The sequence below is a fragment of the Aspergillus multicolor genome (genome assembly GCF_047715735.1).
Source record: "Aspergillus multicolor strain CBS 133.54 unplaced genomic scaffold BDW74scaffold_14, whole genome shotgun sequence".
Taxonomy (NCBI): Eukaryota; Fungi; Ascomycota; class Eurotiomycetes; order Eurotiales; family Aspergillaceae; genus Aspergillus; species Aspergillus multicolor.
The window spans coordinates 325,960-351,213 of NW_027395965.1; the positions used below are offsets into that span (position 1 = coordinate 325,960).

The 25,254-nt window shown below is 52.3% G+C and overlaps 7 protein-coding genes across 7 annotated transcripts; 4 read left to right on the forward strand and 3 right to left on the reverse strand.

Moving 5' to 3' along the window:
* Positions 1–416: 416 nt before the first annotated feature.
* On the reverse strand, positions 417–3,202 carry BDW74DRAFT_185518 (flavin-containing monooxygenase; the record flags this gene model as incomplete). The annotated part of the gene is made up of 8 exons (XM_073731052.1): positions 417–675; positions 727–1,419; positions 1,468–1,536; positions 1,585–1,750; positions 1,800–1,964; positions 2,013–2,206; positions 2,260–2,589; positions 3,181–3,202. 8 exons carry the CDS (start codon positions 3,200–3,202, stop codon positions 437–439), a joined length of 1,878 nt encoding a protein of 625 aa, XP_073583331.1. The 3' UTR covers positions 417–436.
* A 1,636-nt stretch (positions 3,203–4,838) lies between these two features.
* On the forward strand, positions 4,839–7,263 carry BDW74DRAFT_185522 (putative phenol monooxygenase). Its single transcript, XM_073731053.1, has 3 exons — positions 4,839–6,048; positions 6,107–6,572; positions 6,644–7,263. The coding sequence occupies exons 1-3, from the start codon at positions 4,876–4,878 to the stop codon at positions 7,108–7,110; spliced, it is 2,106 nt and encodes a 701-aa protein (XP_073583332.1). The 5' UTR covers positions 4,839–4,875; the 3' UTR covers positions 7,111–7,263.
* Positions 7,264–7,271: 8 nt separating this feature from the next.
* BDW74DRAFT_154232 (methylisocitrate lyase ICL2) lies at positions 7,272–9,495 on the reverse strand. Its single transcript, XM_073724649.1, has 6 exons — positions 9,046–9,495; positions 8,702–8,990; positions 8,245–8,657; positions 7,776–8,199; positions 7,475–7,728; positions 7,272–7,405 (listed from the first exon to the last, which is right to left on the reverse strand). The coding sequence occupies exons 1-6, from the start codon at positions 9,467–9,469 to the stop codon at positions 7,398–7,400; spliced, it is 1,812 nt and encodes a 603-aa protein (XP_073583333.1). The 5' UTR covers positions 9,470–9,495; the 3' UTR covers positions 7,272–7,397.
* Positions 9,496–9,754: 259 nt separating this feature from the next.
* On the reverse strand, positions 9,755–11,230 carry BDW74DRAFT_154233 (VOC family protein). Its single transcript, XM_073724650.1, has one exon. It carries the CDS (start codon positions 10,832–10,834, stop codon positions 10,127–10,129), a length of 708 nt encoding a protein of 235 aa, XP_073583334.1. The 5' UTR covers positions 10,835–11,230; the 3' UTR covers positions 9,755–10,126.
* Positions 11,231–13,599: 2,369 nt separating this feature from the next.
* Positions 13,600–15,965, forward strand: BDW74DRAFT_178703 (asparagine synthetase B family protein; the record flags this gene model as incomplete). Its single annotated transcript, XM_073729259.1, has 6 exons — positions 13,600–13,771; positions 13,834–14,291; positions 14,340–14,423; positions 14,471–14,732; positions 14,794–14,985; positions 15,043–15,965. 6 exons carry the CDS (start codon positions 13,600–13,602, stop codon positions 15,963–15,965), a joined length of 2,091 nt encoding a protein of 696 aa, XP_073583335.1.
* A 3,618-nt stretch (positions 15,966–19,583) lies between these two features.
* BDW74DRAFT_168241 (Zn(II)2Cys6 transcription factor) lies at positions 19,584–21,948 on the forward strand (the record flags this gene model as incomplete). Its single annotated transcript, XM_073726794.1, has 3 exons — positions 19,584–19,746; positions 19,877–20,047; positions 20,111–21,948. The coding sequence occupies 3 exons, from the start codon at positions 19,584–19,586 to the stop codon at positions 21,946–21,948; spliced, it is 2,172 nt and encodes a 723-aa protein (XP_073583336.1).
* Positions 21,949–23,891: 1,943 nt separating this feature from the next.
* Positions 23,892–24,293, forward strand: BDW74DRAFT_178705 (cupin domain-containing protein; the record flags this gene model as incomplete). The annotated part of the gene is made up of 2 exons (XM_073729260.1): positions 23,892–23,989; positions 24,047–24,293. The coding sequence occupies 2 exons, from the start codon at positions 23,892–23,894 to the stop codon at positions 24,291–24,293; spliced, it is 345 nt and encodes a 114-aa protein (XP_073583337.1).
* Positions 24,294–25,254: the final 961 nt, after the last annotated feature.

The window sequence follows — 25,254 nt, forward strand, 5'->3', positions numbered from 1 at the left end:
TGCCCAACTCGACGGAGATGGAAGAAATAGCCTCGTGCGAACAATGAGGCCCATCTATTCTTATTGCATTCAGTGCGGTACCGTAATGCCCTGGTATTGGTAATCAATCTCGGGGAGCGGAGGCGGAGGGCCCTGCGACGCTGGTGCGGAGAACGAGCGCCCGGTACCCACGGGCTGGTAATTTACGAGCTGTGACTGGCTGCATCTATTATGTTATCAATACACCGAGTGCCGGATGGAGCAAGACACGAGGGTCAACTGGTCCAACCTTCCTTTGTCCTCCGCTCCCTTTGTCCCCAAAACCAAACACCAAATCTACGTTCAGTGGAAACATTGCAAATGCATTGTTACAATTATAGTGACATTGACAAGTTGAATTATCATACCATAAAGAATATAAAGAATCGCTCATAATAGCACATCCGAAAATATACGCTCAGTGAACCACGCCGTTCGCCGCTCCATTCGTCTCTCCGTTCAGCTCTTTCTCTGCAATCACAGAAGTTGGGAAGTCGATCTGGTCATCATCCAGGTAATCCACACTGATGATCTTGTGCCGTTCATCTTCTGCCCAGCCGTCGCCAATCCAGCCGTTAGGGTTGTCGTTGACATAGTCATATGTGTAGTCCTCCCATCGGGGGGAGGCAAGTGCTTTCATCGCGTGGAGAGAGGAGCCTATTGCACCGTCAGTCGCTATTATTCTTTCACCTGAGATTCAGGGCTTACCAGGCCACAGTGCTGTAATTCTACCGTTTAGCGAGCCGCCCTTATACCAACTGCGGCATTCCATTCCGAACACCGTTCGAGAGAAATATTGATCGCAGTGCTTGGTGAACCTCTCAACGGCGTCCCTTCGCACGCTCATTGCCCTAATATTATCCCGCTGCATCTTGTCTAGGCAGTATGTGATGTAGTCGATTTCTTTTTCAATCAGGAGGAGCAAGTTGCCCTCACCCAGCGCCGCGTTGGGGCCCAGGCAGATGAAGTAGTTGGGGAACCCATCCACCGCGAGGGAAAGATAGTTCGCCGGTGTTGTTTCCCATCGCTTTGCGAGAGACACTCCATCTTTGCCAACAATGGGGAATCGTGGTGTGAAGGTGGTGTTAAACCCAGTAGCGCAGACAACAACATCTGTTGGATGGTGCTTTCCGTCTTCAGTGACAATGCCATCTTCGACGATCTTGATAATGGGATTTGAGATGACCTCGACCTTGTCGTCTGTTAGTGCCTCGAGATATCCAGGCCCAGGAGTCAGTCGACGACAGGCTGGTGCAAACGATGGCAGAAGGTCGTTAATGAGCTCCGGCTTGTTCCTTAGCCGCCGTTTCATATTTTCTGTGAAGAAAGCCGTAGATCCAACTTGCTCTGGTGAGCCAACAAGCGTGCATCCATGGACGGATTGCAACTCAGTTTCGATTTCTGCTAATTGTCAGTGACCGCCCAAGTTCGCATGTGAAAAGCCCTTACCCTTGCGAAATTTCTGGTATACAGAATGGTCCTTCTTGAAAGACTCGATCTCCTCCGGGGTGAATGAAACTGGCCTGTTGTCAGAAAGTATTGATGACCAACAGGCTGGGCACTTACAGTTCTCGAGTTCTGAACTACGCTTGTCCACCTGCTCACGCGCAAAGGTAGGAGATAGCCATGTGCGGCCTCGGATATAGTGGTCCAGGTGTGTCACCTTCGGCAGCATTCCAGGGACAATCTGGATACCACTAGAACCGTTTCCAATGACAGCAACTCTCTTGCCCTGTCGAAAAGCTTAGTATTTGCGCATCGCAACATTCAGCCGCACTTACGCTATAGTCGTAGCTCTCGTCCCAATTGGCACTATGCATGAGCTTTCCTTTGAAGTCGTGGAGACCCGGAATGCTGGGCCACTTCCACTCGTTCAACGCCCCGCTGGCTGACACTACCACATCGCATACGTCTTCAATGGTCTCGCCACTATCAACATTTTTAACCTGATATCAAATCAGCGCCGTGCGAGCAGAACGCGGAAACAAACTCACCTGCAACGTCCACTTGCTACGGGCATCGTCCCATGTGGCGCTGACAACCTGGTGCTTGAACTTGATGTGCGTCTCGCAGCCGTACTTATTCGAAACGTGCTTCCAGTATTTGTGGATTTCTGGCGCCGCAGCGTAGAAAGTTGACCACTCCTTGTTCGGCTCGAAAGTAGCTTGGTAGGTGTGGGCAGGGATATCTGCAATACATCGTTAACCTCATGTCTCTCAAGCCTTTCTGGAGCTGACTCACCACATGCGCAACCGGGGTACCTGTTCTCGAGCCAGGTACCTCCGACATCCGCGTTCTTCTCGTAAACGCAAAGATCTAGCTTGCCGATCCTCTGTCGGAGACGAATCGACGAGATAAGACCCGAGATTCCAGATCCAATGACCACAACCCTCATGGGACGGCATGCATCAATCGAGCGCTCTTCCACAATCCAGGGTTCAGCCACTGCTGGCGCAGCCGCTGCTGGGTTTGATACCTCGCCATTGGGCACATAATCGGTTTCGGTTTCGCCGTTAGGGAGTACAGTAACCACCTGCTCAACCTTTGGCTCCGAAGAACCGCGGCCAAAGACTCTTGATAAACGCTTCATGATGCTGAGTAGTTGCGATATGAACAAGACGTGCAAAACTTGACAGAACGGCTATCCAACAGCAGGCGACCTATGTTATATAAGAAGAAACTAGGGGAACCAGGGGACGTTGAGAGGTGGAAACGCTGACCGGACTCCCCCCCGAGATATACGCCAGGTCCGTTTCTCGGGGCCGAAAAAAATAACCAGGCTAGCGTCTGCCTCGACCCTAAAAGTGCGGAGTCTCCCTGCTTACGCCTGCTTTATCTCCTCCCCGTTGTCTTCTATAGACCTCCCCGAGGTAAACTGGGTCTCGCGGTTCTCTGTGAAAGGACAGATGATCCACTGCCGTTATGCATGCGACGCTCACATCGCTCAGGCTGCACGTCTTCGAAGGCTGGAAATCCGGAGTCGTGCTGAGGCGACTGGGAGGGTGGATCCCCGGTTCCAGCAAGAAAGTCAGGAAATCCCCCTTTCGCCTCCATTGCGGGGTAAACAAGAGCTTGGGCTTTGAGAGTCTGGAGCCTTGGGTCATTTACGGCTTCTATAACTGGCTGGCTAGGGTTCACCGCAATGAGGGGGTTCACGCAAACAACGTGCCAATTCCGCCGCCATGCCACCAAGGTTTATTGGGCAGTCCCGTTGGTAATTTAAGCGAGCACCTGCATCGACCTAAACAAGGCCTATTCTCGCGAACGTCTGGGGCATCCCAGTCGCAGTACAACTCGAAGATGTTCCTTTTCATTCTTCCGATTTGACTGGACGTCGAAGGTTGAGTAGCTACAACCCTGCGAAGCGGAATTGAGCTGCGTCCAGAGATCGGCCGGACAAACCCCAGCATAAGCTTACCGGCCATGGAGACAGATAACGGCCAAGATGACTGTGACGACAGTCTCGCATCTGCAACATCTCCAATTATTTGAATCCAGACAATCTGGAATTAGAGCCAGAGCATTATTGGTTCACCACCACTGAGACTCCGTGAACTGGCGATAGTTTGGTCGGAAATCCCCCATTCCTTCAATCCTCCATCATCCCCCGGAGCGGAAAACGCGGGGTGCGAAATCCTTCTCGGAGAATTCGTCGGGTGGTCACTGCTTACTGCAGTGCCTGCTTACTCTGCCCTCCGGCTTGAGTAACTTTGCTGTCGAGAAGTCAAGAGATCTTTATGGACGGGATGGTGTGACTCTCTAGCAAAGCTTGAAATCCACCCTTCACTATTTCCTTTTTTATTGGCTAACAGTTCTACTTCGGAGTACTTACCAATTCACCGAGGCCCCCGCCACGCGGAGTCCGATCTTCGTTGGGTGTCAGGACAGGTCCGGTGTCGGTGGCCGGGTGAGGCACGGAAGTGAGAGCAGAGTGCTCTTAGTCAATATGTCATATTCCGGCAAATCCACACCGTACGGAAATGTTGCTCGAGGAGTAACTTGGTAACTCTGAGGGACGATCTACCCATGCTGCTGTTTCAACCAATCATCGAAGTTCAAATAATAGTGACGCGGGGTATGTTTCTCCATTCGCCAAATTACGCGTTGATTTTCCCCAGGTTTTCTCCATTCGGAAGCTCGAGCTCCTCCTGACTGCAGGTTATATCCGTATATCCGCAACAGTTACTCGAGTCTTTGAGTAACAACGGTGAAGAAAACTGACCAAGATTTGAATATTGCGTAAGGAGCTTGGATGCCGAGGGACTGCCGAGCTGTGTCTCAAACCGAAATTGTGATCAGCCAGTAAGTGACCAGGTGTCCCTATAGTAAGGGAAGTAAGGGCCGGGGTTAGTGCCGTCTGCAGGGCGTGTCCAGGGCGATTATATATGGCTTATGGAGATATAAATCGCGGACAGTCAGCATAACAGAGTAACAGCAGTGGTCCATTTCTCGCTCTCTCGGTGAGATTTATACCTCACTCACAGGCATGAGTATCTTATTTCTCGTGGTATATCCTGAAACTGCCGAGACCTTCAATAATTTCTGTCTCTGCGGCACAGCACACTAACAAAACCAATTTCCTATCCCTGCAGCATTAGTATGAGAGACGGAAAATCTCTCCCCAAGCGAACGACCATGTCATTGTCCCCAGCCGGATATAAAGATGCTGTCAAAGCCGGGGAATGGGAATCTGGGAATCAGTCATCTCTTAATAATTCTCTGGACCAGGCACTGTGGGGTTTGTCCGACCACGGCGATCCCCTATATCAAGCAGTTTGAGTCCCAATTGACTGCTCTGACTCAATTAGATACAGAGCAGTCTCGTTTCTAAGGTCACTATCTCAATCAATTGCCGCCATGCCTGTCTTTACAGAGTTCTCCGCTTCCTCACGCGAGCTGCGCGTCCTGCCTTCCTTCGCGCCGCCTCTCCCCCGCCTTTCCCCGCCCTTCACAAATCCCTCCCCTTCAACCACAACCACCTCCTCTCGATCGCAACAGCCCCAGCAAGACAAATATGAAGTCATCATTATTGGCGCCGGCCCCGCTGGATTGATGCTGAACCTCCTTCTCGCGCGCTACGGCCTCTCCGACTCGTCCCTCCTCTGCGTCGACGCCAAATCCAGCACCCTCCGCTCCGGCCAAGCAGACGGTCTACAACCACGTACACTTGAAGTCCTGAAATCGCTCGGGCTGGCAGACGAGATCCTCAATGACGGATGCCACATGGAGGAAGTTGCGTTTTGGAATCCTACAGGCAAGAAAGAGGGCGATGTGATTGAGCGGACGTCCATCGTGCCCGATGTCAGTGTACCCGCGCGGTTCCAACACGAGGTCACGATTCATCAGGGGCGGATCGAGCGCATTCTGGAGACAGATTTGCTGCGGTACTCGAAGCGCGGTGTACAGCGGAATACGAGGTTGATTGACGTGAAGATCGACGAGGAGAGCGATGCGGAGTTCCCGATCATCGCGGAAATCGAAACGGAGGTTCAGGATCGGCAGAAGGAAAGAAAGACAATCCGCTCAAAGTACCTCGTCGGCGCGGACGGTGCGCACTCCAATGTTCGCCGGTGCATGGGGCTTAGCCTGGAGGGCGAATCGCTAGACCATATTTGGGGCGTGGTTGATCTTGTCGTTGACACTGATTTCCCTGATATCCGGCGCCGCACGGCGATTCATTCGCCCGCGGGCTCGGTCATGGTTATCCCGCGCGAGCGCATTGCGACGGGTGACTATCTGACGAGACTTTACGTGCAGGTTCCTGAGATTGAGATTGAGGCGGGCGATGATCGCAAGGCGAAGGATGCGGCCAAGGCGCGGAGGGCGGGCGTTACGCTTGAGAGTATCTTCCAGCATGCGGCTGATGCGTTCAAGCCGTATTATATCCGGCCGAAGGAAGATGGGGCTGTGGATTGGTGGGCGGCTTATCAGATTGGGCAGCGCGTGTCGGGGCAGTTTACGGTTAAGGACTCCAAGGGGATTAACCGGGTGTTTATTGCTGGTGATGCGTGTCATACGCATAGTCCTAAGGTATGCTAAACCCGGTTCAAACTCAATCGCTAGAAGTGAGAAATTAATACGGTGACAGGCCGGGCAAGGCATGAACGTCTCCATGATGGACAGCTACAACCTCGCCTGGAAACTCATCTACAGCATTCACGGCCTCACACCCGGCGAATTGACATCCGCAAAAACCGACCCCGTCCTCGACACCTACCACCTTGAGCGGCACACAATCGCCCAACAACTAATCGACTTTGACCGCGCCTTCTCATCCATGTTCTCCGGCAAGATCGGCTCAGAAGACGGCATCGGGCAGGCCCTGACACACGAGCAATTTCTCGAAGTCTTCAGCACAGGCAACGGGTTCACGAGCGGTTGTGGGATCGAGTACCCGGAGAACATCACTGTCGAGAAATTCAAGGATGAATCGAAGAGGAAGAATCCCATCAAGGGCATCGACTACCTAAGCGGGATCCTTTGCCCCGGGCGACGATTGCTCAATGTGCGCGTTAAGCGCTTTGCGGATGGGAATCGGAGGGATTTACATGATGGTATGCCACTCACTGATTCTAACCCCCTCCACCAAGATAAGTAGATAATATTGCTAACATGCACGCGGCAGACTTCCTCTCAACCGGCCGCTTCCGCATCCTCGTCCTCACCTCCAACGACCTCCTAAACCCCTCTGGTGTCTCAGCGAAGACGCTCACCACCCTCTCCGAAAACACCATCTCTTCCTTCCCAGACGGCACAGTCGAGCAAGTCGTCATTCACCCACGCCTTACCGCCACCAGCAACGGTGCCAACGGTATTAATGGAACGAACGGCTCCAACGACATAAGCAGAGCACCCGCATACCCCTACGACACATTCACATGGCGCGATCTGCCCTCTGCACTAAAGGAGCGCTCGGAGATGCGCTTCTACAGCGGGATTGCGCTGGATGATGTGTTCTCTACTTATGGGGTTGACGAGAATCAGGGTGCGATTGCGGTTGTTAGACCCGACGGGTATGTGGGTGTTGTTGCGGCGTTGGATGATGTAAAGACGGTTGAGGGGTATCTTGACGGTTTGTTGAGGAAGGTTTAGGGTTGTTAGCTCGATTAGAGGGTGGGAATATATTTGATTGTTTGGCACATCAGATTCGCTGCGGTGGTGGTGAGGTTTTGACATCTAAATTTACGTATACTAAGCAGACATTTTGCTGCAGTCCAAGATGTGTGCGAGGATTTATATATTAGCTCATTGTATGCCACGAAGAAAAGCTACATAATTTATCATTTAAACAACATACATACATACAGACGCTATCATAAAAGTCTGATTTACAAACATGTCCTTATTGATCCCCTCGCCTTCGTGGTGTCATGCCAATTTTAGAAACCTGCAAGGTTAAAACATCAGCAACATCATCCTCAATACCAGCAAAAGCCAAAGAGTTAAAAAAACTCACCCTTCTCTGTATTCCCCTCCCCCATACTCTTGCTGCTACTGCTACCACTCTGAATAGCACCCACAATCCCATCCATATACGGCGCTCCGCTCCACTTCTGGTGCGTGAGGACATCAACACCGAGCTCCTTCTCGCGGGCCTGGATCAGCCGGACGTAGGCGAGCATGCCCTCGTCCTTGAAGGCGCGGGAGAGTTCCGCTGTAATCGTTGCGCCGCTGTGTAGACCGGCAAGGGAGATGAGTTGCAGGACGAATCTGACCCGTTAGTTCATGATTTCCGTATAAGAAAAAGGGTAACTAACCCATGCTGCGCAAGATCCCAGATAAACGACTTCAGCGAGGCCTCATCGAAGCCCTGCCCCATCCAATTGAACGACGGGCTGAGGTTATAGACGAGTTTCTTGCCGGGGTGTGTGGCGCGAACTTCGCCCGCGAGCTTCGCGGCCTTCTCGACGTTGGGATCGCCGGTTTCGACCCAGAGGAGGTCGGCGTAGGGGCCGAATTCCTTTGCGCGCTTGGTGGCTGCGGGGAAGCCCGCGCGGTAGTGGTAGAAGCCTTCTCGCGTGCGGGGGATGTCGCAGGACCAGACGACGGGGGCCTTGGTGTAGTCGTTTGCGAGGTCACGGCGGCGGGTGATGGATAGGTCGGGGTTCTCTTTGACGTGTTTCTTGTATGCGTCGCGGGCGGCGCGGGAGGCGCCTTCGGACTCGAGGTGAGCGTCGACGGCTGTAGGGGTTAGTAGAAAATTTGGTGAAGGGGAGGCTTGCGTACCCTCGTCGAATGTTACTAGCTTGTGCTTCTTGACCCAGTCCAGTTCGAAGGCGTCGATCTCCGCAGGGGCGGCGCCCTCTCTTTCCATGGCCTGGAGAGTCTCGGCGAGGGGTTCTGACTCTTGGGTGACTCCGAGAATGAACTCGTGGTCGCGAACGTCAATGGCGCTGCTCAGCAGCTTGCCACTTTCAGAGTCCGTACGCGCAATCACAAGGTTTTCAACACCCATCAAGTCCCACTGGAACCGTGTCGCGACGAGGCGGTTGATGTGCTCTCCCATTGGCACCAGGACTTTACCCGCCAGATGGCCGCACTTCTTTCCACCATGCATTTGATCCTCAAAGTGAACAGCCGCCGCACCATTCTCAGCAAAGAGCTTAGCCAGCTTGAGGACTGCTGTCAAGCCGCCGTGTCTAGAAACGTTAGCAGGGATACCTAGACACTCGCAACTACTTACCCGGTGTCACCATCAGCAATGATCGGTCGCATATAATCAACGTAGGGCGTAGACTTCCGCTGCTCCGGCGTCATCTTCCGTCGCGCATCCCAGTGCTTCCGATCATGCAACTGCTGAGCCTTGAACAATCGCTGAACCTGATTCGGCACCGTGTTGTAGGGGTAGTCTCCGAAATCCGGCGAGACCTCGTTGGTTGACGTTAACACGGACGAACACGCCCAGCCAGAGATATACAGGACCTCCTGGTTAGGAGCCTGCTGTGTCATTTGGACGGGGTCAATGGCGCCCACTATGCATACTCATTAGCACATTCCTCTCCAACGCAAGCAGCCAAGATAACATACTCGTATGCACCGGCTTATTCTCGGCAGCGCGTTCATTCAACAGGTTGAACAGCTTCCTTGCCATCAACGAGCTCGGATACGTCTGCTGCAACGACCCGCGCTTGCTAACGACATCGGCAGCGGAGTACGGCCGCTTGATCCCCTCGAATCGGGGAGAGCTCCACCACGCCTCGACATCCTTAATCTGTTGTTCGTAGAGCGCGTCCTCCGCCTCCCCAGCTTTCTCGCCGGTCGATAGGAGCTGGTATGAGTCGCTCGGCAGCGCAGAGGAAACGGGGGGCTGGACGGGAGGGAGCGATGACGGCGACATCCGCATGTAACCGCATGTGAAGGGGCGCAGGGCGAGGCGAGAGGGACCGCCAGCGGTCACTGTGAGGGTGGGTAGACGTCGGGAGGTTCGACGGGAGATTGATCGTAGCATCATTTGGTGTAGTCGTTATGTGTGGAAAATAAAAAAAGAAAGGAGGGATGAAGCTCCAGGGAAGATGTTATGGTTTGGCCGTTGGCCGTTGGCCGACCCCGACCTCGGTCCAGCACGGGGACTCCGGGGTTACCGCAATAACCGCTTCCCCGCGGTCTGCTTATGCACCGCTTAATGCTGCTGAGTCAACTAATCCAGTGCATTCCACAGAGGTATACTCAGAGAAATCTCCGAGAATCGGTGAAATGATTGAACCCATCACGATTTTCAGCAGTAATCCGGAAAAAGTCATCTCTTGCCACTTGGTGTCAGCTTACAAAACGTTGATCAGCAAAAAACTTTCGGCGTTGATCCCATGCTCCGCGGAGTTACGATACCTATGGATTTCCAGGGCGACGATTGACCTTCGATAATGCGAAACAAGAGAACAAGAATTGTTGCCTTGGATTTGCAACAATGATAATCAGAAGATTGCGCTCCATGCACATAACGATCGGAAGACCTGCGATAAAGTTGATGGGACAGCAAAAGCGAAATGCCATCAACATAGTTCAAAAGAGCTCGTCTAAATCTCTAACCACACCTGGCCACTATTTACACCATATTATACACCTCCAGCTGTACAACCCCTTCGCGGTCCATGCCCTCCAACATTACAATTTACAGCACTCCAGCCGGCTGTTCCTGCTGCTGAATCTCGACCAGGTTCCCATCCGGATCCGCAACCATCATAAGCAAAGGCAGCCCAATGAGCCCCTGTGCCTCCATGAGTGCTTGCTTCGCAGCATGATGCACGCCGGCATACTCTCCAATCCCAAAAGCATTATTGACCGGGCCTGTGAACGTCTCAATCGCTTCTCCGTACGGCTTGAGGATTTCCACGCCCTTGCTGATCAGGTAGTCCTGCGCTTTGACAATGTCCGGCACAATGAGGCCAATGTGTCCAAAGGTATTCGTTCGGTTTATGGAGCCGAGTAGGGTATCGTCGGACACATTGAACTGCACGATCTCGAGGAGACCGGCGAGATTGTTCTTTGCGAGGTTCAGTTCTGCGCCCGTTTGGAAGCCTGTTCCGTTACGTCCGCCCTGGGAATGGCCCATGTAGGTGATGGTGAACTCGGGGGTAAGCTGGACGTCGAAGATCTGCCGCATGCCGAGGATGTCGCCGTAGAAGTGCTTGAGGGCGGGGAGGTTGGTAGTGAGCAGGCCGACGTGGTTGATGAAGTAGCCGACGGTTTCTGGGGGAGCTGGGCCGTCTTCGCCGATTTGGAAGAGGTTGCTGAAGTCACTGTCGGGTTCAGGATCGGTGCAGGCCGCTGTCCATTGGACGGCCATTGAGAGGCCTAGGAGAAGTTTTGCCACAAGCATTTTTCAGAATTGTAGATCTGTGAGACAAGAATGTGTTTGCTTTGAGAAGAGGGGGCTTGAAGTGCTGTTAGAATCATATCGATGGGGGTTACCCAAAGCTTTTATAGCCTGTTCCGTGACAAGGCGTAATCCTTCTCAGCCCTGAAGTCCCTTGCCAGACACGGTTTATGATCAATCCGCATACCGCTTAAACCTGAGGATATAGTACCTGAGGGTCTTGGACCAACTGTCAACATAATGGCTGGGGCCCAGACCCAATGGCGGCTCAGCGGGCGCGATATTGAGCCGGGATAGGGTTAGCTTCAGTGAGCTGGCACTTCAGCCTTACCAATCAGCTTGTCCGAAAGATGGCCTGTATACCAAGACTTTTGGGAAGAAGCTGATGCTATGGAGACATCCCCGATTTGGGAAGCATTCGACGCCAGATGGAGGCTGTGATTCCTTCGGCCCCCAAATCTCGGCTTGTCAAGCTCGTATCTTTCCCCCAGGTGTTGATCTCTCCCGCGAAAAGCGCCAAGTTCCCAAGAGCTAAGCAACGGAGCTTTGGCAGTCTTAGCTCGTAAGAAAACAGGCTCGGATGAAAATGAGCCCGTCAACTTGTATGTCTTTCGGAGAAATTGTCGATTGGGTCTGCGAGAATGACCCTTGGCGTATAACACCAATTCCGCCCGAAGCTATTGATCATGCCAGTCTTTGGAGAATCGATCTGATTCTGGATAAACGTGACGCTAGCCATTTGATATGGTGCGGTACTTATTCCATAACAAAGCAGCGACGTTTGATTGTGCTCAAGGAGCCATTTCAGTATGTTCTGGGAGTTGGGCACCGGAACCATGGGTGCCACGAACCGGCAACAACAACCCAACAGGCGGCTTTCCAGTTGCGACTGAAATCAATACTAATGCGGTTCGCTCTCTGAACACATTGACATCAAGGCGTTTCAGGGACTGAGAGAAGCCTGTACTCGGCAGGGCTTACTTGTCATTCTAGCCCTAAGCAATAGCGCACCGGACCTGCGCTAACTTATTGGTCACCTTCTTTTTCTGCTAGGCAATCTTGCTGTCTGTGCGGATTTAATATGGCGGGCGTTAGCTGTGAGCAAGCTTTCGAGTCGATATAGCTGGCGGACAAGGTTGCAGCTCGTTGGGCTACCCAGAGTCCGCATTCTAACAAGCTTCTGTCACTGGCGAGAGCTGTGCTCCGTTGAATTGTCGACAGAAGAAGTTGTGACAACTCAGGTTACCCCAGGATTCGCATAAGAATGCATTGAACGCAGGAAGAGCACTTGGTGCAGGCCCTATATCCATAATGGCCATGTCTGATGAATGTTGGGGACCTTAGAGTCGCGCCCTCGCTTCTTGTGTGACTATATCGTACATTATGAGACACAAGCGATGATCATGTCGGAGTTCGTTGTGACAGAGCACATTGATAGTTTGTCTATATTAGTGGGTCTCCTTGGGCTATCCCGATATTTCCTCGTCAGCCGCCGGAGCCAGATCTGCATGACAGTCATATGAATGGGTATCATCCCTGGAACCATCCCATCAGTCGGAGGATATCCTGTTGCGGTTTGGACCAGGCGAGGTCAGAGGATCCTCAATCATTTTCCATAGAAACCAACACGAAGATGCCCGTCTGTAGCCGTAGATCTACCCAATATTATTCGTTTTGAGGACGCCGAGGTCAATCAAAAGACGTGGAACACTCGCTCTTAGTCGTATTTTGTCCCAAGGAAAGATCTCATAGCGGTCGTGCCTGCTGACTTCTGCGGAGTCAATAGTATCGGAAGGCGGCGCAGGATCTAGAATTTGATTTCAAGACGCATTAGCACAACAACACGTCAGCAGCTTGGTTGAAAGAAACCTACACCATTTGCCACATCTCAAACTTGAGGTCCCGCCTTTTAGTTTTATGAATCCCCGCTGTCTGATGTGCATCAGGTTCGCGCTCAGTTGGACCGCCGCGGGATGCTATGCATATCAATCACACGCCATTGCCGGACGAACTTCCCAAGATTCGGGGGTCGCCAGGCTTTCAGATTTTGGTGACACTGTCGACTTTCCCTGGATGCTGAAACACTCAAGGTTTGTTGAGCAGCCGTGGTTGATCCTCGCAAGGGATACGGGATGACAAAGAACTGAAGGAAGGAGTAAGTAAAGAACACGTCCGGGTTCAGAGCTGATCTGCAGTGGAGCCATTGGATCCCTTCGTTGACCTTCTCGAAGGCCGCTCTTACCTCCAGACCTTCCTCCACACCTTAAGAGCTCGGACTTCCGACCCCGGTTCCCCAAAACGGAGTTCATGGGACACACCCATCGGTAGTCTCATCCTGAACTCCTATCAATGACATCAGACAGTCCTGTCAAGGCAATTCGCTTTTAGCTATGGTCGATTTCGCCCCCCTTGAAGACCAATTGCAACAGCAGGAAAATCAATCACTCACACTGGCCAAAGTATCTTTGCCGCCAACCCCAAGCATTCTCCAGGCGACAGGTTGGGCTCCACGGTTTCCGGAAATCTTTTCCTCTCAATAATAGTTCATACCCACAAGATTTGAAAGCAAGAATGGATCAACACTGCCAATGCGCCGGGCCACCTCCGCGGGAATTATATCTTCGCCCTTGCCTGGGTCAAAGAAAATTATTTATATAAACCCAGCATGAGACCCCGAAGCCCAGAAGCCAAGGTACTGAAACAGTCCGGCGTTTATCTTTCTGCCATAGGTGCTCACAAATCCCCGTCCTGCTTCTGTTGAAGACATCATGTGCGGAATCACGGCAATTCTCAGTCTTGACGGAGGTACAAACTGCCTTCAAGTCAACAATAATGTCGACCCCCAGCTTCTGCACTATCAAATGGATGAGAGTCTGGAGCTGGTGAAGCACCGCGGCCCCGACGCAAGAGGCCAGTGGTTTAGCCCTGACTATCGTGTGGGTAAGTACCACAGAGAATGCATCTCACTCCATAGTCCAGGTCTGATTATATTCGTGAGCTAGGTCTTGGTCATGCTCGATTCTCAATCATCGATCTCAGCCCTGCCGGCAACCAGCCTTTCCATGACGCCGAGGAAACCGTCCATGCCGTCGTCAACGGAGAACTATACGATCATGAGAAACATCGCGCGGAGTTTGCTGACGAGTACGACTTTACAAGCGGTAGCGACAGCGAGGTTGTCATTGCTCTATACCGTCGTTATGGCATCTCGTTCCTTTTCAAGTTACGAGGCGAGTTCGCCCTCGTACTCTGGGATGCGAAGCGGAAGCTCTTCTTCGCTGCTCGGGATCGTTACGGTATCAAGTCGTTGTACTATACTGTTGTCAACAACAAGCTACTGGTAGCAACTGAGATGAAGTCCTTCCTACCCTTTGGTTGGCAACCGGAATGGTCTGTCGAGAACCTCCTTACAAAGGGTTGGTTGTGGGACAGCCAAATGTATTTCAAAGGAGTACACCGGGTACGTCCCAAGACTTAACAACTATTTTATCTGCTAACGGTATCCTAGCTTGAGCCGGGCCAGTACCTGACCAGCTGGAACTTTGGCCCACCGAACGTGAGGACGTACTGGGATATGGAGTATCCAGACAAGGTGAGTTACTTAGGATCCAGTCATAGGGCTCTAACTCACAGAGACAGAGGAATCCTTTCCCTCAGACTGAGGAGGAGATAGTCTTGAAACTCCGTGAGCTCCTGCTTGAATCGGTCAAGCTGCGGCTTCGAGCCGACGTGGGGGTCGGAATCTACCTCAGTGGCGGCCTGGACTCATCTGCCATTGCAGGAATGACAAAGCACCTCATACAACAAGGCGAACTCTTGGGGAACGATTTTAGCGGTGACGCATCGAAGATGAGCTGCTATACAATCCGGTTTGGCAAGGGTAGCGGAGTCGACGAGTCAGGTAGGAACAATTGTTTAAACAGCTGGTCACTGCTGCAGAACCCCCGGCTAAACGTACCTAGATGTAGCACATAGAACGGCAGACTGGCTAGGGGTTGACCTGCACCCAGTGACGATGAACGAAGAGGAGCTTGCATCTCGGTTTGAGGATACTGTCTGGTATACCGAGGCGCCTATCCCCGATGTCAATGGAATGGGCCGAGTTGCCGTAGGAGAATTGGCACATTCCCACGGAAAGAAAGTTATTCTCACAGGTAAACAGATAGTACATACCTGTCCATTGATGTTATCCACTAACAGAGAAAAACCAGGAGAGGGCTCAGATGAGCATTTCGGCGGCTACCCAGACATGCTCTCAAAGGTTTTCTTAGAGCCAGATCTCTCTTGGCCTTCACCTCCCTTTGAAATGCCCAACAGTTCGAAGATGTTCGAATCAGGAAGAGAACCTATCCCGCCACCGGTAAACTCACCCGCCTCAACAAAGCGCATGCTCAACAACTCCTCGATCTTCGCCCGCGTAAGCTCCTTCTACAACCTTCCATTCGCCGCATGGACAGCAAAGCACGCAATACCAGATCTTGAGACCGCATTCGCAGAGCACTTTGGCGCCCAAACCCTATCTCATGTGGCTGAAAAATGGCACCCCCTGAACTCAGCCAGCTACCAATGGACGAAGTCGATCCTGGCGAACTACATCCTCCGCTACATTGGCGATGGCGCAGACATGGTTCACCAGATCGAATCAAGGCCGCCATTTCTGGATCATCATGTCACGGAGTTTGCGAACCAGATTCCTCCGTCTCTGAAGATCCGCTATGACCCCGTCAACAAGGTCCTCCGTGAGAAACACATTCTCCGTGAGGCGATGAAGCCGTTCATTACCGAGGAGGTTCTGAATCGTACGAAGCGCGCGTATCTGGGTCCGTCGAACTACAGAGAAGGCCGGCCGCTACACCAGGCTGTGACGAAGCTACTTACAGAAGAGAACGTCAAACAGTTAGGGTTCGTGGACTGGGATCAACTACAAGAACACGTCGTCCGAGGCTTCCGTGACGGCGATCAGAGATGTTTCCGCAGTTCGCTCTTTGTGGCTCAGCTCGTCGTCTTGTCGCAGCGATTCGGCGTCAGGCCGGCAGCGGACACGGGTTCGCGCCCTATACCCACCGAGGTGCCTAGTGCTCGTATCGGGACAGACGGCACTGTGCCCATGGTCCAAATCACAAGCCACCTATAGCACCCCCATGCACTAGGCTTGGGCTACAGTTTCATTCAACGGAACCGCTCAGTTGCATGGTCTGAAACATAACATGGGCTGGGCCAGGCTGGGCGGCCTGCTATACCTTGTCGTCTTACTCTTGGATGTTTTGGCGAGCCCGGTGATCAGAGACCTACCGAAGCAAGGCAATGTCTTTACAGCGGAGGAGCGGGAGGTCGGCTGATTCTAAGTTAGAGGCTTAAGCGTAGTGTAGAAATCCAAAAATCGTTATGTCATACCCTACCTACCTATCCGTCCCGTCTCATCTGATCGCATCGCATCTTGGGCACCCAGCCAGCCGCATCTCGTGCAACGTATGTCTAGCGTGTGATGGGTGGTTGGGGCCCTAGCTCTAGCTGCACCGCATATGATCTGATAGGAAGCCCACGTTACCTTTGACGTAAGCCCCGGTGGGAGGGGCGCGCGAATCCATCCACTCTGTGACGATGTGGGGGGTGTAGGCTCTCCTATTCCGCGTGGCGACAAGGAGATAGCTTTTGACGCTGTAGGGGGATGAAGAACCGGACGGGGTGGTATCACTGGGAGCTAGATGGGGATGATCCCGCCATTGCAGGTGGTGAGAAATAGTGTTCGTTGTGCTACCACTCTCAGTAAGATGGAATCAAGGTTCAATTCCAGGGTAGGCCGAGCCTGTTCGACAGGCTCTGAGGTAAAGCAAGGAAGGGCATAATTGCCACCTGAAATAGGGGTTCGTTACCCAGATGGGTGAGTAGTAGGACCGTAGAGATACATGCTGACCTGTTCTACCCGCCCTGGATGAGTTGTTTGTCCACAAGTCTACAGATAGAGTAGCAAACTGCAAAGGACGGAAACCTAGCCCAGGTTATTGTGATGTATGCAAGGTCTGCCGTTCTCCGCCACTGCAGCAATCTAAAGCTCTGCTAGGTGCTGTGAAAGCTGTGTCATACGGCATGGGATAACGCGTATTTTCATCGGGACTGGCAGCGGCATACAACCCCAGCCCTGGCCATAGAGTTAGAACTATCACGGAGGCTAGCAGCGGCCCCACCGCAAAGGAGAAAGAGACATTACCTGGAAGATTCATGAGCCTGAAGAGTACCAAACAGGCCGGGTTATGGCGTGGGCGGCAAACAATTTCGTTTCGCATATGTCGGTTCTCCGCCGAAAATGGTCCCTGGGGAGTATTGACCGTACAGTACGAGGTACGGATGGGGACGCGGGATATAGCCTGCGAATCGTATAGCAAGGTATCAGCTTATGTAGTCTCTAGTAGTGAGGATCACGCGGTAAGGTTTCTCATTGGAAGATCCAAGTGGATGACAGTACTCACTCTCTTGAGTCCTATCACAGCCCAGGTAGGCGGCAATTTCAACTGGATGACATGTTTTACCTGTAAGCCCTGAAGGTAGTACCAAGGACTGTCAATCCTTTTTGAGTAGGACGCCTTCGTCCGACCAACATCTTGAATTCAAGATTCGGTTGGTTCTCCATCTGGCTTGAGATGCTGATCACCTTTGCATAAGTTCTATGGCGTTTAGCTATTGAGACGAGTTGGACAAGCCTCCCCATTCACCTGGCTGCTTGGGAAAGATCGAGTTCCGAGCTCCTGGGTGATCTTAGAACATCCCAATATTGCCGCTACACCCCTGACCCTGTGTATACCCTGCTCGTAATAGGGCCGGTTGTAGCCACTCCTGAAGCCACGGGATCGTCATGGTATCAGCTCTACCGGAGGGAAAGAAATCTTTGAGTACAGCCGAAATCCGGCCGCCGAGGAAATCGAGCCAAAAAATTCCAGAAGCAGCAAATGCGTGGGTTGACTGCAGAGACCGCGCATAACCCGGCCACTCTGCGTTGAATGCACAGCGGTAGATGACAAAGCCCTTGTCAATGTCAAGTAAAGTGTCACAGGATAGGTTCGGTACGGTCGAGTTCCGGTTGGCGCCGGGGTGGATGGCAGTTCGACGGGATGGAATTCCGCAGGGTGTGTTTCTTTCAATTAAAACTAGGAGGCTAGTGTTGCTGGACAAGTTAGGCGACGGTACACAGCGGCAATTCTTCGATGAGCGACGAGTACGGAGAATGGTGATGGGCTGAAGGAATGCGGGATCCCTGGAGACAGGTAGCTGAGGAACCTTAATGCAGTGTGAAAGCTCTTGCTTGAAGGGATGACCCCATCTTGTGCATGCAAGAGAGCCGTTGGGTACACAGCCGAAGGGTATCTCAAGGTGAGCGATCTTCCGAGGGGATGGTGTGGATGCGTCAGTTCGTCGAGCTCTGCGCGGCCACTGAGGGGGCAGGGACGGTGTGCCACGTGCTTTCCGCTATGTGTCAATAATCGTTCTTGCTTCTTCTGTTCAACAACGCCCGCAAACAACTCCAAATTATCGCTCTGCCGGTGCGGCAGACACCGGGAATTGCTTAATTCCTAGCGCCTTTCCATTTCGTGCCTAGTACCTGGCTAGGAATCCTGCAGGCCCATCCCCATTGGCCTCTCGCTCCAACCCGCTGGCATTGCATCTCCAGATCACCACCCCGCGATCTGATCCAGTCACAGCAGAACACGACCAGAAGCCGCCTAGGCTGCGCTACCCGTCCTTGGAGAAACAACAAGGGTCGTAGGGCCCATCGAGCCGCTTGTTTGGTATCCAGGAGACATTCTGAACGGGCCCAGGTTATGCATGCCCACGGTATTTGGGGCCTTCAGCTCCTCCTGCCGCCGTTACACCGTGGGGGTCCCTGTCAGACTTGAAGATATCAAGGATTGCAATTCTTTATTTCCGCCAAAACTTTGAGATCGGTCAGGGTGATCGAGATGCAATTTAAAAAAGCCAAGGTTTGCTTTTGTGCAAAGCGATCACGGGACCCCTGCGAGCCAACAGTTGGCCTCGTTCCTCGTCATCAACAGCGTCTTCCCCGTCCCAGTGGCGCTTTTCATCCTATCAGAGACGGTGCTCTCTCTCAGAGCCTGGTGCATTGAATTCCAATGTATTCTGATCGTGGATCATGGTGCCTCCAAAGGGAAGCTCATTTTCCGGGCACGGGTTGAAGCGGAGGGAGCGGCAACCAGTAAGTAAGAGGAGATTTGCTTTTGCTCCCCCGTTGCCTTCTGCAATCCTTCGGTTATGTGACTAAACTTCTTGCATCACGAAGTCTTAGCTACTTGCTAATCTCATCGAGTCTGAGACCCCGATCGAACTTCGGCGGGATTGTCCAAGCTACGCCTGATAGATCGGCACATCCGCGATTCGCAAGTCGCTCCAAGTCTCCGCACTCCGCTGCTCTAGTGCCAATCCTTATCAGGCTGATGACGGCTTCTCCTCACGCCTCGGGGCCAAATGGGGCATTATTCGACTTTATCTTTCTTCCTCCGAGTTCCCTCACTGTCTTGACACCTAAGCAGCAGCCTTATCTGCGGACTCCTACATTAGGTTGGATAGACCCAACCTTTTAGTTGTCTCCGCAAATCGGTATTGTTATCTCGCTTCGGCCGGCTACTATACAAACCTATTATCGCACAAACGTCACTGCAGTCATATATCTCCTGTTCTATTCTTATCTCATTATTGCCTCTTTGTCACCGCGCAGACTTTGGATATACCCTACTTTGTTGGCATGGAAAACATCAAGATCCCTTCTCCGTCTGCCATTCTAGACCCTCCTGCCGCTTCGTTTTCTGGGCGTTCCACCGTTGCCGACTCCACTCAAAATGCAGCAGCTGTGCAGACCTCTACGACGGTGACAACTAACAAGCCCAAGCAGTCAAAGAGCCGTAATGGTACCGTATACTGATTCCTTATATGCTTTCATGACTAGAAACAGTCTATAAAAGAGATGGAGAGCAGGAGCCAGGCATAATGCTTTATGGTGCGCAGTGCGCTGACCTTCTTGCTGTTGAACACATCCAGGTTGTATCACCTGCAAAGCAAAACGACTGAAATGCGACGAGTCAAAACCGACATGCCTCCAGTGCAAGAAGCGCAACGTTGAATGTGGAGGATACAAAAAGGACTTCAAGTGGCGTTCATTTGGAGAGAACAACATCCCGGGGCGAGGCCTCGCGCCGAGGGAAAAGAAAGGTAATACACATATTGTAAGAAGAAGCGGCAAACAGTTAAGCTAACAAGCCTCATCTGATACAGGAAGCCTGTCGCCGCCCGCTTGCAGCACGGCCTCGCAAAACTGTAGGCCTGTCCAAAGCCAGAACACTGGAATGGAAACCGTTGTGCTTTCTCACTCCCAGCGAAGCTCACCACGAGAGATCTCATCCAGGCGTTCAAGTCATTCGCCAGCGAAGATAGATCTTGGGCTCTCATTAGATCAGATTCTTGGCTATTCAGGTTCTGCAAGCTTCAGCGACGATTTCTTTGCATCGTCATTGACAGAAACCAGCTCTTCAGGGCAGCCCCCATGGTTTCCGAGTACAATGCTTACCCCAAGTTCTGGCATTGAGAGTACACTGAGCCACAGTCTGTTAAATGTGCCTCGGGAGAATGAAGAATTCAGTTTCGAGGCTTTACTAGAAGGCGACGGCGACAACATTGAGGAGATTATACGACAGCCTGATCGGCCTACAAGAGCGAGGAATCCAACCTTCGCAGAGCAAACTGTCTCTCAACTTCCGGACAGCATTATGCCCCCTAGTTCGCTCGCGAGACCGACCCCCAGCATCGGGAATCCAGAAATGCTCGTCCTGCACTTTGATCGATCCACATGTGGAATTCTATCTGTGAAGGACGGTATCCACGAGAACCCTTGGCGAACCTTGATCTGGCCGCTGGCCAAAGACACCCCCGCTCTTTACCATGCAGTATTTGCTCTCGCCGCTTTCCATGCGAGCAAGGGCAATCCATCCTTGAGAGTTCTCGGAGTAGACCATATGAGACAGAGCATTACGTGTATGGTGCAAGATATCCAGAGTATGAGGACAGATGCCGCTTTGGCAACAAGCCTAGCTCTGGCATTCGCCGATACCTGGGACCAACACACTCGGTCGTGTATTCAGCATCTGCGGGGAGCAAAGGCGTTGGTGGCTCAAGTCGTAGGACTCGGCATGCAAGGTGGCCTCCAGGGAACCGATCTTAGGAGGGTGCGGTTTTTGCATAACACCTGGCTATACATGGATGTTATCGCCCGCCTAACGTCTCGTGAAGAACAAGGTGATCAAGAAATCGAGGTGCCTTCTTTCCCATTCCCACAGGGAACAGTGCATGAAATTGATCCTCTCATGGGATGTGCTGCCACTCTCTTTCCCCTTATCAATCAAGTTGCTCGATTGATCCAACGTGTCCGCAAGACAGAGTCAAACTCGATTTCGCTCATTTCTGAGGCTATCGAACTCAAGCAATTGGTGGAGCATTGGGAGCCACCGGACTGGTTCGAACCTCCAGAAGATCCCACCTCTGAAGTTCAGCATAGTATTCAGACAGCCCACGCTTACCGCTGGGCAACTCTGCTATATCTACACCAAGCTGTCCCTGAAATGCCGTCGGAGCCAACGCAGGATTTGGCAAAACGGGTACTGGTTCTCTTGGCTACGGTGCCACCAAGTTCTCGTACCACAATTATCCAAATGTTTCCACTTCTAGTTGCTGGCTGTGAGGCTGAGCAAGGCGAAGACCGAGACTGGGTGCTTAGACGTTGGAGCGCGATCCAGACCCGACTGATGCTGGGCTCTATTGACCGTTGCATTGAGGTGGTTCGTGAGGTTTGGGCTCGCCGAGATGCGGGCGTGGCCAGAAAACAACGACAGCAGCAGCAGGCCGCGGGCGCTAGTCGCTCTCGTAGTAACGCTGGGCAAGTGCTAGACATGGATAAAACATTCTACACCGGCCGCGGTCCAGTAGCTTCTTCGCGACGAAGCTCTGCAGTCTCACCTATGGGGAACATTGAGTTTGAAAAAACGGTTCGTGGCAAAGCACACTGGGCACATGTGATGGAGGAATGGGGATGGGAAGGTAAGGCTGTCTTGTCCTTGTAACCAATTCAGACTAACACATTCGTATAGTATTCTTGGGCTAAATTTCAGAGCAGCGCAAAATCACTTGGGCTACCACTACTTCTTGGCAGCAGAGACAGTGCCAGCCTTGCTCTTACTGTCAGGGTTTGAGTTGTTATTTTGAGAACCTGAGGCGCCGGGCTTTTGCAACGGCCTTTCTGGGATGCCCTCGATTCTTGCCCCCGTTTGGCCCGCCGTTGTACCATCCCTTCCCAAATATTGTCGGAGTGACTCCAGATATGGTTCTAGATCACTGGTAACAGAGACCTTTGACATTCTTGTGGCGGTAGACAGAACTCCGCGTTTTTGCTTCGGGATATAATGCACTGGGATTGTTGGATTTGATTTGTGTCCTCGGGATCAGTTTCGGGTTTTAGGTTGGAAAAGCTCTTTTTGATCTACGGTTCGTCGCTTAGCGAGTTAGCAAATTGTATATAGCCCGCTTCAACGGATGTCACTTGCTGCTTTCCAGGTCTGTACGTAAAGCAATGGCGATCGCACTGATACTTGGGCACTAAGCGTTGCTCTTTTGCCCGTGTTGGAGCGACAATGGTTTGGAGCTTTATTAAACACAATTGAGCTTGGCACTGCTTTGTAACTGGGGAGTCGTCGCACAAGTATGAGGGATGAATGTGATTCCGTTGACGGTCTGCATTGGGTGGTATAGTCTTTCGTCCGAGTCGGGTCCTTGATACCGTATGGATGCGCTCTGGCAACGGGGATTCGGGCTCGCGTTGTTGATAAAGGCTCTAAGAGAGGAAGAAAAAAGGGGGAAGAGGTACGGAGTAACTTGTATTTAACTCCAGCTACCGTAGGATATCTGCTGGATCCGTACCGTCATACGATCCTGGAATGGATAGATCCATACGGAATCACCTACCCTGAATAATGTGGTGAAATTGTGCTCAATTGGACTCTCGGGGCCTGAAGCGATGATCTGTCACAATGGGAATAGAACATGGAACGGATGCATCAAGGGCCCGCGGGATTCCCAAGGTTACCTCCGTTGAAACCACGGCTGGCCAGGGTGAGATTTTTCGACTGCTTAGGTATAGCCGTTTCACGCCGAGGACTGTGCTTCTCGATACGGTGCACCGAGTACAGAGATGCTAGTCGTGGACTGGACTAGAGCTGTACTGTATGCGGACGTGGTAGGCGGCGGTGGCCTTACACGGAAACAGTTTAACCCCTGCAGGAGCCCGGCTGGAGCCTGGGGGATTTCGAATTCGACCTTCCGGTTTTGAACATGGATTGTCAGGGCGAGGGAGGACGGATTGCATTGCTGACTGACGGGGATGCAGTATTCCCATGGACGTCTTGCTGTGCGTCTTGCTGGGGGCTGAGATGAAGAGGAGGGAAATTCTAGCCTGATGTGGTAAAAGGATCCAGACCCCGCCCTCTATCAGTCTATCTCCCACTCTTATCAAGGAGCAACCCCTCATCTCATCGCCGAGCTTTTTTCCCCAGGATCATCCTTATCGACTTGGGATCTGTGAGTGAATTGACGCTAGGGTTCGGAATCCGAATTGATGCTAACTTGAGCAGGTATCGTTTTGCCCTCCTCTTAGCAGTGCAGATGATGCCCCTCACTCGACTCGGTTCTCCCCTCACGTTCTCCAGCTCGTTGGAGGTCTATCGTTCCGAGATCTATACTTACAATCCGGCCCAATGGTCCCCTCCGTGGGATAAGCATATGGGTGTCCTACTGCAGAAGTTGAATCCGAAGTGATGGCTGAGGTTTATCGGATTCCGATTATTCAGTTGCTGTGTCAATACCTGGGTTGAGAGCCGAGGTGAAGGAGATATAAGGCCAGGGCCGAGCCTCCAAATTGAAACAATCCATCTAATTATCCTGCCTCGCTCTTCTCAGCCTGCTCTCAGCAACAAATAGCCTTCCTGTTGACACTTTCATCACACCCGCCAAAATGCCGACTGCTATGGTTTACCACGCCAAGGCGCAATCCACCTTCAAGCCTCCATTGATCGCGAACGAGAATGCTTTCTTGGGCGACGTTGACTCAAGGTAAAGTGTAAACATCTGACTGCAGGACTCTGTGTCACAACGCTAACGCTGTCTCAGCGACTCTTACAACCCCGAAAAACCAATCTCCGCCGGCTTCTACCGTCTCGAAAAGGGCACGCCCCTCGTCTATGAGTACACATACGACGAGATGAAGATCATTGTCGAGGGCGAGTTCGAGATCTCCGATGAGACCGGCCAGAAGGTGACGGCTGTGCCGGGCGACGTGTTCCACTTCCCCAAGGGCTCCAAGATTACCTTCACGACGCCGTCGTACGGGCTAGCGTTCTACGTGAGTGCACCATGAGTCCAGACTCTGACTCGGTACCGGATAGTTGCTGACATGCGGTTGGGGTAGACGGGCCAGCGGGCTAGAGGAGCGGCTTAGATGGAAAAAGAATCCACCGCGGTCGACAAGTTGATCGGAATTCGGGATGGCTGAGGAGTCAGGACGTCGATGACATCAGAGTTCCAAGGTTCTCTGTGTGGGTTTTCAGGTGATCTGTTGCCTCGATCCATGGTTTGCGGTGGCTGGGTCCCGTGTACATCTTGGAAGATAAACAATCACAGATCATCGCGATAGCTAGATGCGAACACCTTTTGAAGATTCAACCCGCGTGCTCTTGTAGATTTATCTGGCATCTCTAGTCTCCATAGCGTAGTCTGCGGCTGACTCGCTGGGTCCACGATACCCGATTGATCGGCTGTCACCATCGAGGCTATCTCCTTTGTCTGCATTGTATCTGTGATTGATCCCAGAATCCTGGCAGGAACTAGGCGATGGTTGGCGGGAATGACTCGCCGCTTGTCGAATCCCGCGTTCTCGACTGGATGAGAGGATCTGAGCGAGGGAGTTGCCGGGGAAACGGTCCAGGAACAAGGGAAAGGAAGAGGCTGGCTGGAGGAGATCAGGCTTCAATGGAATCTGGGCCTAAAGTGCGAAGTCTGAATTGTGGGTTTCTTCTTCAGCTCCAGTCACGGCGTCATTCCTCTCTTCCTTGATCGCGCTTTCCCCTCATCCTCAGCTTCATCTGCCCGCCATCCCTCGCGTCGCGTTTATTAAATGATCAGCCGGCTGTCTCACTCTCCTGTTTAACTTCAGCGCTGCCCCTTCTTCCAGAACCCCCCCGGTGCGAGACCTGTTTCTCCCTATCAACAAAGCCATTCTGCTTTCCTTTATGTCGCACTGCGAACAGTAACACACTTCCCCTTCTACGTCGACAATCACACTTGTTTGCTTTTTTTCTACGGGAATATTTGCTTTTTCG